The following is a 14,162-nucleotide window of genomic DNA, read 5'->3' as shown; positions in this document are numbered from 1 at the left end:
CCTCTGTGTTATAAATGATGGAAAACAACTCTCAGTCAAGATGGGGGGAAAAAAGGATTCCTTTGCATGATAGAAACTACCAGAGCAGCTATTTTGTCATTGGGTAAGGCTTGAACCAGAGGCTCAAGTGATATCTAAGACCCTTTTCTATCTGTCCTTCTCTGCCGTCAGCAGTGTGGACTTAACTCTCAGGCTCTACACAGTACACTTCTAGGCCTTTCCTCACGATATTAAATAGACTGACTGGCAGCCTGCCAGCTCTGGCACCCGCCCACCACATCATGTGGCTAAAGGGACATTCTCTTTTCTGGTGATTCCCACGGAGGCGGGAGGAAGTTCTCTTTTCTAGAAGCCCCAGCAAGTATGTTCTTGCATCTCATTGGCTCTCACTGGGTTGTTTGGCTGTCTCTGACCAATTACTTCAGTCAGGAGGGTGGAGTGTACTTATCAACTTAAGTTGATTATGGCTCAAGCTGGAGAAAGGGTATTTTCTCTAAGGCAAAACTGGACACAGTTGCCAGAAGTGGGAGAGTGGATGATGGATGCGAAAGCACCTGTTCACCATAAACTCTTAATGTTATGTTTGAATTTTCTTAGGTTTCTTAGATATTGCTGGAAGATTACTATTGGTTTTCTCTAAAATTTCAACAAGTGGTTGATATCTGGTCATGCTCACAGTCCCACGTCTGGGTGGGGGTGGGAGGATCTTCACTGCACTGGACATGGAGTCACTCTCACTTTAAGCTCTCTGGAGCATGGCCAATTCTTTGTGGAAACAGAGAGACCCAAACTGCATAGCCCCTCCTGAGAGGAATTGTGGCCAAGATTTTAAGATTAATGGTCCCATGACATCTTCATGGTCACATCATATCTTCAAACATAAGTATGGATTTATTTTTTTTTAGTTCTGCCAGCTTTTGCTTCCTGTATTTTGGAGTTCTCCTGTTAAGTACATACTCATTTAATATTATGTCTTCTCAATGATTTTACTCTTTCATCATTACCTAATGTCTTTCTCTATCCCTGGTCATTTTCCTTATTCTGAAGCCTACTTTGTCTGAAGTTTATATAGGCAGTCTAACTTTCCTTTGATTACTGTTTGCATCGTATATCTTTTCCCACTGTGTTGCTTTAAATCTATCTATATAGTTGACTCTTGAACAATGTGGGGTTTAGGGGCACACACCTAGTCAAAAATCTGTGTATAACTTTTGACTCTCCAAAAACTTTTCTACTGTTGAGTGGAATCCTGAATGATAACATAGTCAACTAATATGAACTTTGTATATTACATGTATTATATATTTTATAATATATTCATATAAATATTATATAATATTCTATTATTTATATCACATTTATATTTAAATATATTTTATTCTCTTTTGTATTACTTGAATATTCCATAATATTTCATCTTAGTTTATTTATTGGATTTTGGCTGTGGTATTTTTAGTATTTTTTAGCAGTTGCTCTAGGAATTTCAATGTGTATACCTAACTTTTCAGAGTATACTTAGAATTAATATTTTACCACTTCAAATAAAATATGCATGCCTTATAATCAAATAGGATTCTGTGTCCTGATCCTTTTATGTTGTGGTTGTTGTGTATCTTATATCTATATCCATTGAAACATTACAGATAATGCTATAATTTTTGCTTTAAACAGTCTTCCATATTTTAAAGAATTTAAGAGGCCCCAAATACTCTATTTAGCTGAAATGATATTCATCATTTCTCTTGTTCTTTCTTCATTCCTAAAGTTTTATGTTTCCCTCTGGTATAGTCTCCCCTCATCCTGAAGAACTTTCCTTGCCATTTCTTTCAGAACAAGTCTGCAAGTCATGAATTCTCTTAGTTTCCCTCATCTGAGAATACCTTTATCCTGCCTACATTCTTGCAGGATATTTTTGTTGGCTATAGAATTCCGAGTTGGCAGTTCTTTCCTCCCAGCACTTTTTATTTTTAAGTAATCTCTATATCCAATGGAGGCTTGACCTCACAACACTAAGCTCAAGAGTCACATGCTCTACTGACAGATCCAGCCAGGACTTTTTATGATTACTTATTTATTATTTTTTCTTCCAACACTTTAAAAATATTCTCTCTCTGTCTTCAGGCTCTGAGGTTTTTGATAAGAAGCCTGTAGTCATAGTTTCCCTTACTTGTAACCTTTTGTTTCCAGGTGCTTTTAAGGTATTTTCTTTACTTTGGCTTTGAATAGTTTATGATATATCTGGGTATATATATATTTTTAACCTAAGCTGATGGGATTCATTGAGCTTCTTGAGACTGTAAATAGGTGCTTTTCATCAAATATGGAATGTTTTATGCCATTATTTCTTCAAATATATATTCTGAGTAATCTTTCTCTTTTTCTGAGATCCCAATGACATGAATGTTAGATTGATAAGCACCTAAGGTTGCACTAATTTTTTTCTATCTTTTTCTCTTTGATCTTCTTATTTCTCTTGATCTATCTTCAGGTTTTCTTTCCTCTGTCATCTCCATTCTGCTATTGAGTGCATTTGGTAGAACTGTGAATTCCAGATATTGTATCTTCTAGTTAAAATTTTCCATTTAGGTTAAAATTTATTTTTCTTTCTCTGCTAAGAACTCTATCCTCTCATTTATTTCAAGAATGTTCATCTTTACCTCATTGCTACAGTGGGTATTATAAAGTCTGTGTCTGGTAATTTAACTGGGGTCATCTGTTGATTATCTTTTCTTCCAAGTTATTCTGAATTCTGGTCAGATTTTTCTGGTTCTTTATACATTCAGTAATTTTGACTTGTATCCAGAATATTTTTAATATTATATTATGAGATTCTGGCTTCTGTTAAAATCCTCTAGAGAATGTTGATTTGTTTGTTTGTTTGCTTTTGTTAGCAGGTAATCAGTTGGCTTAGGTTCAGACTACAAGTTGTGTCTCACCTTTTGTGGGTTATGATTCCAATGTCAGTTCAGTTTTCAAACCTTTGCTATGGTATTTGGGTCTATCTATCACATGCACAGCTCTGAGTTTAGCCTCGGACTTTGGTAGTTCCGTTCTTGAAGCTTTACTACACTTCTTTGGGTCTGCCATGCATGTGTATAACTAGGGTATTTTAGATATTTGTTTTTTGCATTTTGCCTAGAAGTTTTGGTTGTAATCAGTGGGAAAGATAGACTGTTGTTGACTCATTGCATCTTGGCTGGCACTGAATATCTTATGTCCCATGATACTCCTGAGGAAGGAAAAGGAGAAGGCATTGAGAGATTGCAGGAACTCCAGGAAGGCATGTAATTTACTCTGAAGTTGATAGAGGTCAAAGAAAAAGTCCAATCTTGAGACAGACTCTTGTTAGAGGGAGAATCTTGGAAGGTACCAAAAATTCCTTGGGGCCAAGTAAAGTCTTGATTATAACCCGAGTCTCTGAATTTTACTGTACATGGAGTGGTTGATAAGAATACTTTAAATGATGTGCAGACACTAAAGAAGTCAGCGTGACTCCAGCAACAGGGACCAAAGCAGAAATATTTACCTCCAAATTCAGAAATTTTATTCTACATATAGTGGTTTACTTAGGAATGTTTGGAAATATCCAAGCTTTTAAGAACATTTAGAAAGAACTAGATTTTTTCTTTTAATTTTTTAGTTTTCACTCAGGTATTTTACAGTAAGTAAACATGATTTTGAATAAAATCTATTATATAAAAACCACATTTTCCCAAAAGTAAGTGAAGCAAGCTCTCTTCACTTTATCAGTTATGTGTGTGTCACAAGCTCAGTGTAAGCAGAATTCCTGGACCAAGAATAAGGTTAATGTGCAGTTCAGTTTGTGGTTTGAGTTAGGGTTGCGAGATGTTAAGGGTCAGTGTGAGGTAGGTGCTAGGTGTTGGGGACACCTAGTGGATGTTCTGCTATTTCTCCACTCAAGGTGGGTTACCCCTGGCCCTTCACTTCAAGCAGTGAAGGTGGTCCATTCTATGGTGCATTCTGACCCCTTTCTCCTGGAGGCTACTGAATGGATGAGTGTAAGTGCTTTATCTAAGCTGAGCCAACCAGAGTCCTTCCAGGAATATGAGTTAGGATGGATGCAAAACACAGAGATTCAAGACTCACAGGTGACCTTCTGCCGTGCAGTCCAGAGAGAGAAGAGACTCACCTTGGAGAAAGAAATGGAGAGAAATAGAACTGAAAGTCAAAAGGAAGGAGAAAGAGAACTCTACTTCCAAAATCTTGCCACTTTTTGGTTCCATTCCTTCTCAACACTCAGATATATCCCTGCCCTTGGGTCCCCTGAGACACCAGTTCCTAGATCTTTGTACAATTTCTCTTTTAACTTAAACTAGCTCGAGTTAGTTTCCACTACTTGCATCCAAAGAGTACAAGGGGTCAAGAATTGGTTTGTGAGTGTGCTCAGGGACCAGGCTGAGATCAACTTAGGAAGAATACTTAGTAACAGAATTAAGTCACAAGACTGGAATTTAAAATAATATTTTTTTCAGATAAAAAAGTCATTAGGCCCCATGAAATCAAACTTAGAAGTCCAGCTTTATTTAGATTTATTTTATTTGCAATGAATTTCCTAGCTGGCAAATCTGTGGGCATAGACTTTCTATTTCATCTCTGAAGTTTTCAAAATTTTGTTTATTTATTCATGAGAGACACACAGAGAGAAAGAGAGAGAGAGAGAGAGAGAGGCAGAGACATAGGCAGAGGGAGAAGCAGGCTCCCCACAGGGAGCCCGACATGGGCCTCGATCCCAGGTCTCCAGGATCACACCCTGGGCCAAAGGCGTCGCTAAACCTCTGGGCCACTGGGGCTGCCCTATCTCTGAATTTTTTATAGAGATCATTTATTCACTCAATAAATATTTACTGAATATCTATTATGTGCCAGGCATGTAATAATTTTTTTAAAAAAATAGCAATGATAATAGCATAAATAATCATTTTGAGGTACCTGCTTGAAATGCATCATTTTATTTAATTTTTGCAACACCCTGTAAATTAAGTATCATAGACCCAACCATTACGTGAGAAAATTGGTGCTTTTTCTGAAAGCTAAATTGTGGTTCAAAGCCATGACTAGTAAATTGCAGGGCAGGGGTTTATACTCAGAGCTGCTGAACTCCAAAGCTCACATTTACAGAAGGAACGAACCCCAATCCCACCAGCTTTTCCATCTTTCTAGTTTCAAGATGTTTGGGGGATAGGGCGTTTATACAACCTGTATCCCTGACGTCAGCAATCCTGTAAATACTAATGGTGGAAAAACTTGCCTTTGTAAAATGAGTCATTAAATTTGCTGTATGACAGAAAGTCTGGTTGTTAAAAGGAAAGATGATGAAATGTCTCACTCATCATTTATATGGACAAGTTCTGAGGACTGCACTGAGGTTCTTTGTAAGTGTGGTGCAAGAAAAAAAGCACCTTGCAAAATAGCTTCTTTATGCCAGCTGAAATAGGTTGAGTCAGCGTTCAACCATCGGTTACTGAAACATTTTGTGAATTAGAAATAGAATGCTATTTCCTTAACATGATAAAGAATAACACGCTCGAAATAGTGTCTACACTATAATAAATAATGCACACCAAATATGTCCTTATCAAAATTGGGTGCAAAACAAGGACAACCACTTTTTCCAGTCTTACTTAACAATGTTCTGGAAGTTCTGTTGCTCTATCTTTTGTCATTGAGCTCCCTCCTATTTTATTCAGGTTTTCATCACACTCTTCCATAGAACACATACTCTTGGGAAGTCTTATTTTGTTTTTACTTTTTGCTCGGCTTATATTGTTTTCCCCCAGCCTGGGTCCTTGGCTCCTCCTTGGCATGTTTACCAGTTTCTTTTTGTTCTTCCAAAGTATATCTGATTAATTGTAGCTTGTTCGTGTTGAATGTGGGCAGCTCTTTCCAGACCTTCAGCTCTCCCTGAGACAGTGAGGATGAGTTCTCTGTGACCTCCATCCCTGACATGCATGTCTCACCTTCAGGCTACAGGGCGGAGCTAAAATTTTGGGTTCTATCCACTCTTCTGAGATTGAGGACAGAAAGGGTAGAAATAGCGTTCTGCCGCGGCTGCATGCACCCTTTGTTAAGTAATCTGGGTTTTAGTCTCTTTTCTGAAATGATGTTAAATATCTGGTACCAGGAATTAATCTGTCAAATTGGCCATGCGTGCTGTCCTCATGGTAGGATACCTCTGTGTTCCTGATGGTTTCCTGTATCCAGTGAGAGCTGGAGTTGGGGCCTTTACTCTGAGGAGTGTTTCCTTGGGCTGCTTACTTACCTCTGAGTCTGTTTTTCTCTGGGTTGGGCAGCATTAGTGAGAATTCTCAGGATTAGTGTCCAATCCCCTCCCTCCTCAGTACCATCATGGTGGGTAGCAGGCTGCAGTGGGACTAGAAGCCAGGCTTTGCTCTGATAGAATGTTTCGTTTCTTTCCTCAATAGCCACATTTTGAAGCTTATGACTTGTAGTTATACCCCTTTTCTTATTCTGTGGCTGCTGGTGAATTTTCAGAGGTGTCAGTTTTTTCCTTTTGTGGTGATCATCTGAAAGAGCAGACAGATGAGATGATATAAGAATAAAACTTTAAAAATAAAAACTTACAAGTGGGAATGGCAGCTAGCCTTACTGGTTGTTGGAGCACATTACAAAATCATAGCAATTAAAGCAGAGTATTCCTGGCATAAGAAGAGACAGATTAATGGAAGATAAGATTGCTCAGAATTAGACCTTAAGATATGTGAAAGTTTAACATGTGATCAAAGAAGCTTTATGCATTTCAGTTGTTTAGAACAAAAGAGAAAACCTGGCCTTTTCTTCATACGTGCTTGAAAAAGATTGCACACAGATTAGATAGTTAAATGAACTTAAAGTAGAAAGTAAAAACTATTAAAGATACTCTAAAAGTCTACAAAAGTGACTACCAAGTCTCTAAATGGGAGAGAGGAGACTCTTGAGTTTAAAATGAGAGGAACAGGGGTGCCTGGTTGGCTCAGTCAGCAGACTGCTGGACTCTTGATCCCTGGGTTGTGAGTTAAAGTCCCATGTTGGGTGTAGAGATTATAAATAAATACATACATAAATAAACAAATTTTTAAAAGAGAGAGAGGTCAAACTGATAAGAAAAACACAATGTCCCCAGTAGACATTTCGGTAGGGATGTGAAGAGACAAGCAACAGAAAGGAAAAAATAAATGACTTAAGTTTATGCAATGCAATTCTCTCTAATAAGTACAAATTAAAACAACAAAGTCATGCCATGTTATTTTCAGCCATATAACTAAGGAAAGATTGTCTTAAGTGGTAGCACTTAATGTGGTCATAAATTTAGCATCTTCATGCACCTTTGCTGAGGTTATAAATTATACAACTCTTTGGATATAAATTTGTCACATTTTATCGTGGACATTTAGGATGTTCATATGTTTTGCCCTGTAATTGAATTCCTGAGATTAAATATGAAGGAAATAGTCCTAAATTCAAGAGGAAAAGAATCTCTGGGTACCAAGATATTTATTATAGTATAATCCATAATGGAGAAACATTGGAAACAAGTTAAGTATGCAATAATGGAGGGATGGTTATAGTTATAGCATGGTTGCATGATAAGATACCTATGAACAATGATATTTGCAAATAATTTTGAATTACCTGAGCAAAGCTTACATAATTACATTAAGTTTTTTAAAAAAAGGATATAAGGGTGCCTGGGTGACTCAGTGGTTGAGCATCTGCCTTCAGCTCAGGGCATGATCCCAAGATCTCGGGATCAAGTTCCGCATCAGGCTCCCTGTGGGGAGGCTGCTTCTCCCTCTGCCTCTGCCTCTGTCTCTCTCTGTGTCTCATATGAATAAATAAATAACATCTTTTAAAAAAATAAAATTTAAAATTAAAAAAGGGTATAGAATTGTGGTATATGATTGTAAGTATGCAGAGAAAACAACTGGAATAAAAACTTACAAAAATGCTACAAAAATCCAGTTGTCTTTGGGGGGTGGAATTAACAGTACTTGTTTTTCCCTTTTATACTTCTGTTTTATTATCAACTCTCGGTTACAAGTAACAGAAACCCAACTCCAAACAGTATGAGCAAAAATAAAAGTTTATCAGTCAAGTAATCAAAAATCCCAGGGATAGCACATTTCAGTCTAGATCCAGAGGCTCCAATGACATGGTGATGAGTCTAACTGTCCTATTATTTCATCGCTCATCCCTGCTGCTTTTAGTGCATCAATAACATTTTTCCTTGATACAGATGGCTTCTTTTGTGAGACCAGAGAAGGCGGCTGAAAAAGACTTCTACTTCTGTCATTCTCATAGCTCTGTATCCCAGAACTGAAGAAATTTTCACTCTTCTGATGTCTGTATTTCAAACCCTCCTGAGGACAAACTGGTGGTTGCCAGAGGGAAGGGGGTGGAAGGATGGGCAAAATGAGGGAAAGGGGTGGGAGGTAGAGCCTTCCAGTTATGGAATGAATAAGTCATGGGATGAAAGGCACAGTGCAAGGGATATAGTCAACTATATTGTAATACTGTTGTATGGTGACAGATGGTAGCTACACTTGTGGTGAGCACAGCATAACATAGAGTTGTGGAATCACTATGCGTTACACCTCAAATTAATGTAACATTGTGTGCCAACTAGATTTCATTTAAAACAAAAACAGTCGGGGAGCTCCTGGGTAGCTCAGTCAGTTAAGCATCTGCCTTCAGTTCAGGTCATGATCTTGGGGTCCTGGGATCAAGCCCTGTGTCAGGCTCCCTTCTCCGTGGGGAGTCTGCTTCTCCCTCTCCTCCCCACTCATGCTCTCACTGTCTCTGTTGCTCTCTCTCTCTCTCTCTCTCAAATAAATAAATAAAATCTTAAAACAAACAAACAAAAAAAACCCTGAAAGTCTGGCAGTCTGTGGTTAACCTTGTCAGGTCACGTGGTGACCTTGATCTAATAAGCCCCCCCCCCCCCCCCCCCGTTCTGTTGCTAGTTATTAAGGAGTGGGGGAAATGCATGCATGGAGTTAGTCCTACCTGAATCACTTTTGATGGGAAATCTGCAGGAAAGCATGCTTCCAAAATGTGGAGAAAGAGGGAAATACAGCAATCTTCTATAACAAACAGGTATTGCATATAAACTGAAAAAAACAAACCTTATTTTTTTTTAAGGGGAAGGGAAAGGACTGAGGAAGAGAGAGAATCTTAAGCAGGCTCCACGCTCAGTGTGGAGCCTGACCCAGTGCTTAATCTTACAACCCTGAGATCATGACTTGGGCTGAAATCAAGTCAGATGCTTAAATGACTGAGCCCCGCAGGGGCACAAACCTTATTATTATTATTATTATTAATTTATTTATTTTAAGGGGGATGCAAGCAGGGGGAGAGGCAGAGGGAAAGGAAGAGAAGAATCCTCAAACAGATTGCCCACTTAGCTTGGGGCTCGATCTCAGGACCCTGAGATCATGATCTGAGCCGAAATCAAGTGCCAGACACTTAACTGAGTTCCCCAGGTGCCCCTTCCAAACCGTATTATTTTTTGAAGATTTTATTTTTTAAGTAATCTCTACCCTCAGTGTGGGGCTTGAAGTCACAACCCTGAGATGAAGCATCACATGCTCTACAGACTGAGCCACCCAGGCCCCCCCACAACCATTTGTTAAGAAAAATACATTATTTTGCTAGCAATAGTAATGCCTGTTAAGTGTTAGGTTTGCCAAATATTTGGTGGCGACATGTAATTATTAATGGTGTGTGATGTATGTGGATGATGGGGCCATCAGGGAAATAGATTCTTTACAAGACCAAACCTTATTTTTAAGAGCAAATTGCTACCATCAACCCACCTCTCCCCAACCCTTCACCAAGAAAGGAAAAAACCCAGTATTCTTCAAATTTGACTGGTTAAAGTGTGTCATTTCATTTAGAAACTAAACCAATGAATTAAATAACCAAAAAGAAATAATTCTTAAAATTGAAGGTGATACACAGTTATAAATTATTAGAAACATCAAACCTAGGAATAAAGTGAAAAGCTATTTTGAGAGGAAGCTCATACTATTGGAGAAACATATTAAGTCCTGAGTTATGACATCGAAAATCAAGTTTTAAGTTAAAATGTTGACCCATCCCTCCAAAGACCCCAAAAATCAAAACGAAAAAAAAAACAAGTAAAACAAAACTAATAAAGACATGAGAATGGGCTTCTCTCTAGCTGCAAAGAGTTAGAGACTACAATGAGAATTCGATGACCATCCCACTCATAAGGCTTTCCTCATAACATTTTCTTGCAAAGGGAACTATTCTCATGGGAACAATAACTGAGGGCTTCTTAGGGAAATAAGCAGAGCTGAGGCTACGACTCAGGACAATCTTACAAAATGTTGTTTTGTGCATCGGCAGCTTGTCTTCATGGCTCAGTAATACCCCATTGTATCGATGGAACACGATTTGTTTAGCCATTGATGGACATTTGGGGATTTTCCAGTACTTGGCTATTATGAAAAAATCTGCCATGAGCATTTTGTACAGCTCTTTTTTGTGGGCATATGTTGTTATTTTTCTTGAATCAATACCTAGAAGTAGAATTTACGGGCCAAATGGTAAAATTTAAAAGAAGCTGTCAAACTCCTTTCCAAAGTAACTGTACCATTTTATATTTCCACTGGCAGCATATGAGAGTTCCAGATGCTTCACATCCTTGCCAACACTTATTATTTTCAATCCTTTTTACTTTTAGCTATTTTAGTGCATGTGAAGTGAGATTTCATGCTGGTTTTGATGTCTATTTCTCTGATGACAAATGAGGTTAAATTTTTTTAATGGTTCTTTCTCCCCCCCTCCCCAAAGATTTTATTTATTTATTCATGACAGACACAGAGTGAGAGGCAGAGACAAAGGCAGAGGGAGAAGCAGGCTCCCTGAATGGAGCCGGATGTAGGACTGGATCTCAGGACCCTGAGGTCAAGTCCTGAGCCGAAGGCAGAGGCTCAACCATTGGGCCTCCAAGGTGTCCCTTTAATGAGTATTTCTATATATTCCTTTGTGAAGTTCTGCCCAAATCTTTTGTTCGTTAAAAAAAATTGAGAGGAAGGTGCAGAGAATTTCCATGTACTCCCTGCCACAATATTACACGGCTTCCCACATTATCAACATCCTCCACCAGATGGTACATTTGTTACAATTGATGTACCTGATATATCAGGTTAGGGCTCACTCTTGGTGTTGCATATTCTGTGGGTTTGGATAACAAATCTATAACTATATTTGTTATAATCCTTTTAAAAACAAGTCACATTTGGGATGTCTGGGTGGTTGAACTGGCTGGCTCAGTGGTTGAACATCTGCCTTGGGCTCAGGTCGTGATCCTGGAGTTCCAGAATCGAGTCCCACATTGGGCTTCCCTATAGGGAGCCTGCTTCTCCCTCTGCCTGTGTCTCTGCCTCTCTCTCTGTGTCTCTCATGAATAAATAAATAAAATCTTAAAAACAAAAGAAAACAAAACGCAAGTCATATTTGTTATGTGTCATTATAGCATCCTACAGAGTGTTTTCACTACCTTGAAAATCCTCTGTGCTCCACCTATCCATCCCTTCACTTGAATCCTGGCAGTCACTGTTCTACTGTCTCCATCATTTTACCATGTCCAGAACGCCATATAGCTGGAATCATACAGTATCAGGCAGCCATCTCAGATTGGCTTCTTCTACTTAATAATACGCAAACCGTTAACCAGTTACTTTTTTATCCTTTATTGCAAAATTGCCTTATGGCCATTAGTTATGTGGCGAAAATGCTTGCAGCAAAAATGTCTGTGGCAAAGATGCTTGTGGCAAAAATACCTACGACCAAATTTTCATTTCAGATATTGTGTTTTCCAATTTCTAGATATTCATTTGCTTTTTATACTTTGCAGTTCCTATCTCATTGTGTTGTTTTCCTTTATGTCCTTGAGAATATAAAGCTTATGTATAATGGCTGTTTTCATGTCCTTGTCATCTTGCTCCACCATCTCTGGCATTTCAGCATCATTTTATATTGACTAATTTTTCCTCTGGTTATGAATCATGTTTTCCTTCTTCTTCATAGACCTACTAATGCTTGGTTGAATACTGGACATTCTAAATTTTAGATTGTTGAGCTTTGGCTTTTGTCGTGTGTCTTTAAAGAATGGTTCCTTGTGCTTTTTATGGGTTTGTGTGTACGTGTGAGTGTTTTGTTTTTGTTTGTTTTTGCTGTGCAGTTAAGTTTGTGGACTCATCTCCTAGGGAGAGTCTAGAGTAGGCTATACTGTGAGGTTAATTTATCCCCACTGTTAAGCCTGGACTTTCTGGAGTCTCTCATAAAGGTTCTGTGTGTACAATACTGCCTTTCTACTCTGACTAGCTGGGATTTGAACAATTCCTGGTGCTCTCTGAATTTTTTGGTTTCTGCCTCTGGAAATCATTCTTTGATATTGTGGGATTTCAGCCTGCCATGTACAGACTGTTTTTTTTTAAATTTTTTATTTATTTATGATAGTCACAGAGAGAGAGAGAGGCAGAGACACAGGCGGAAGGAGAAGCAGGCTCCATGCACCGGGAGCCCGATGTGGGATTCGATCCCGGGTCTCCAGGATCGCGCCCTGGGCCAAAGGCAGGCGCCAAACCGCTGCGCCACCCAGGGATTCCTACAGACTGGTTTTTAGTCAAACATGAAAAGGGATCCATATTCAGATTTCTGGAATTCCTTCTTTGCTCTGTTCTCCTTTTCAGGAATTATGCCCTATAAATTCAGCCTCCTTAGTATTCTTCAAATCCAATCTTCATCTCCTCAGCTCAGTTTGTATGCCCCCATCTGTCCCATAGCTTGGACATTGCATCTAGGCAGAAAGGTTGGAAAAGTGTAGGGCTCACATCATTTTTTTCCCATTTTCTCAAAAATCATGAGCCTGAACTACCTATTGTCCAATATCCAAAATTTGTTTTTCCTACATTTCCTCCAATTTTCTAGTTGCTTGTGGTGGGAAGATAATTGCAGACTCCAATTACTCTGGCATGGCTGGAAATACAACCCCAGAGTTTAATGATACTGGAGAATTATCAGTTACAGTTCCAGCTTATAAATTTGGGGCTCTTTTGTCTTCTCTGTTTTATGAATCAGCAGACTTTGGGGCACCTGGGTGGCTCAGTGGTTGAGTGTCTGCTTGGGCTCGGGTAGTGATCCTGGAGTCCTGGGATCGAGTCCCACATTGGGCTTCCCTGTGGAGAGCTTGCTTCTCCCTCTGCCTGTGTCTCTGCCTCTCTCTGTGTGTCTCTCATGCATAAATAAATAAAATCTTTTTAAAAATCAGAAGACTTTAAAAGGTTAGTAATGTTATTATATATTTGGTATTTCTTTGTTAAGGAAGTATAAAGGCACTTGCTTTTATGTAAGTTGCTGATCATTTATCAGTGGCCAAAGCATTTAACAACATATTTGGATGTTTTTCTTCCTGATTACAAAGACAATGAATTTTCATTGCAAAAAAATTGAAAAGCACAAAACAGCTTAAAGAAAAAAAATCATAGTTCCAGTTCTCAGAGACTATTACAGTAAATATGATTCTACCAGTAATTTTGTGTGTGTGTGTATACATACAAGTTGATAGTGATCTCTTAAGCTCCAGTTCTGGGGAACAGGGTAGGGTGTCACAGATAACCTCCAAATTATAATTTAAACAAAAATTGTCAGAATATTTTAGAATATAGTTTGGAGGTAAAATAATTTGGTTTGAAGTGTATTTAACATTTAAACAACCTATGCAACCTACACATATAGCAAATCAGGTTGTACTCGTGAAACTAGTATAATGTCATATGTCAGTTATATTTCGATTAAAATAGAACATTGCAATAGAAGAATGAGTGTTAGCTTTTATGCTGATACAGGGGTTGATAATCTTTCCTAAGGACACGTTGAGTTTTCATTGGTTCACTTGCTCAAAAACGGAAATAATTGTGGGCTCTCTTTGTTCTCAAGAAATTTAACTACGTGTGCTGAAAAGATAGCTGATTCTTTTTATAGTGAGCTTCGTCCCTCTGAATTGAATGTCAGCACATCTAATAATAAAAGAAATTCACATTAAGATGGCAAAAAGGAACTGCACCCTAGGCTGTGTTCTCAACGTTTTTGGATTATCACATATGTTTTATTCT

General features: G+C 38.4%; 1 protein-coding gene across 1 annotated transcript in view; it reads right to left on the bottom strand.

Moving 5' to 3' along the window:
• The window catches only part of LOC112926210 (uncharacterized), an 82,800-nt gene that overhangs the window by 12,950 nt on the left and 55,688 nt on the right, over positions 1-14,162 (bottom strand). Inside the window, exon 3 of the mRNA XM_026007189.2 lies at positions 6,281-6,545. Coding sequence (XP_025862974.1) covers positions 6,281-6,545 — 265 coding nt within the window. The remainder of the gene's footprint in view (positions 1-6,280; positions 6,546-14,162) is intronic.

Source organism: Vulpes vulpes, chromosome 3 (genome assembly GCF_048418805.1).
Source record: "Vulpes vulpes isolate BD-2025 chromosome 3, VulVul3, whole genome shotgun sequence".
NCBI classification, from domain to species: domain Eukaryota; kingdom Metazoa; phylum Chordata; class Mammalia; order Carnivora; family Canidae; genus Vulpes; species Vulpes vulpes.
The sequence above is the reverse complement of the archived record's forward strand: the minus strand, read 5'-3'. Positions and strand labels throughout refer to the sequence as shown.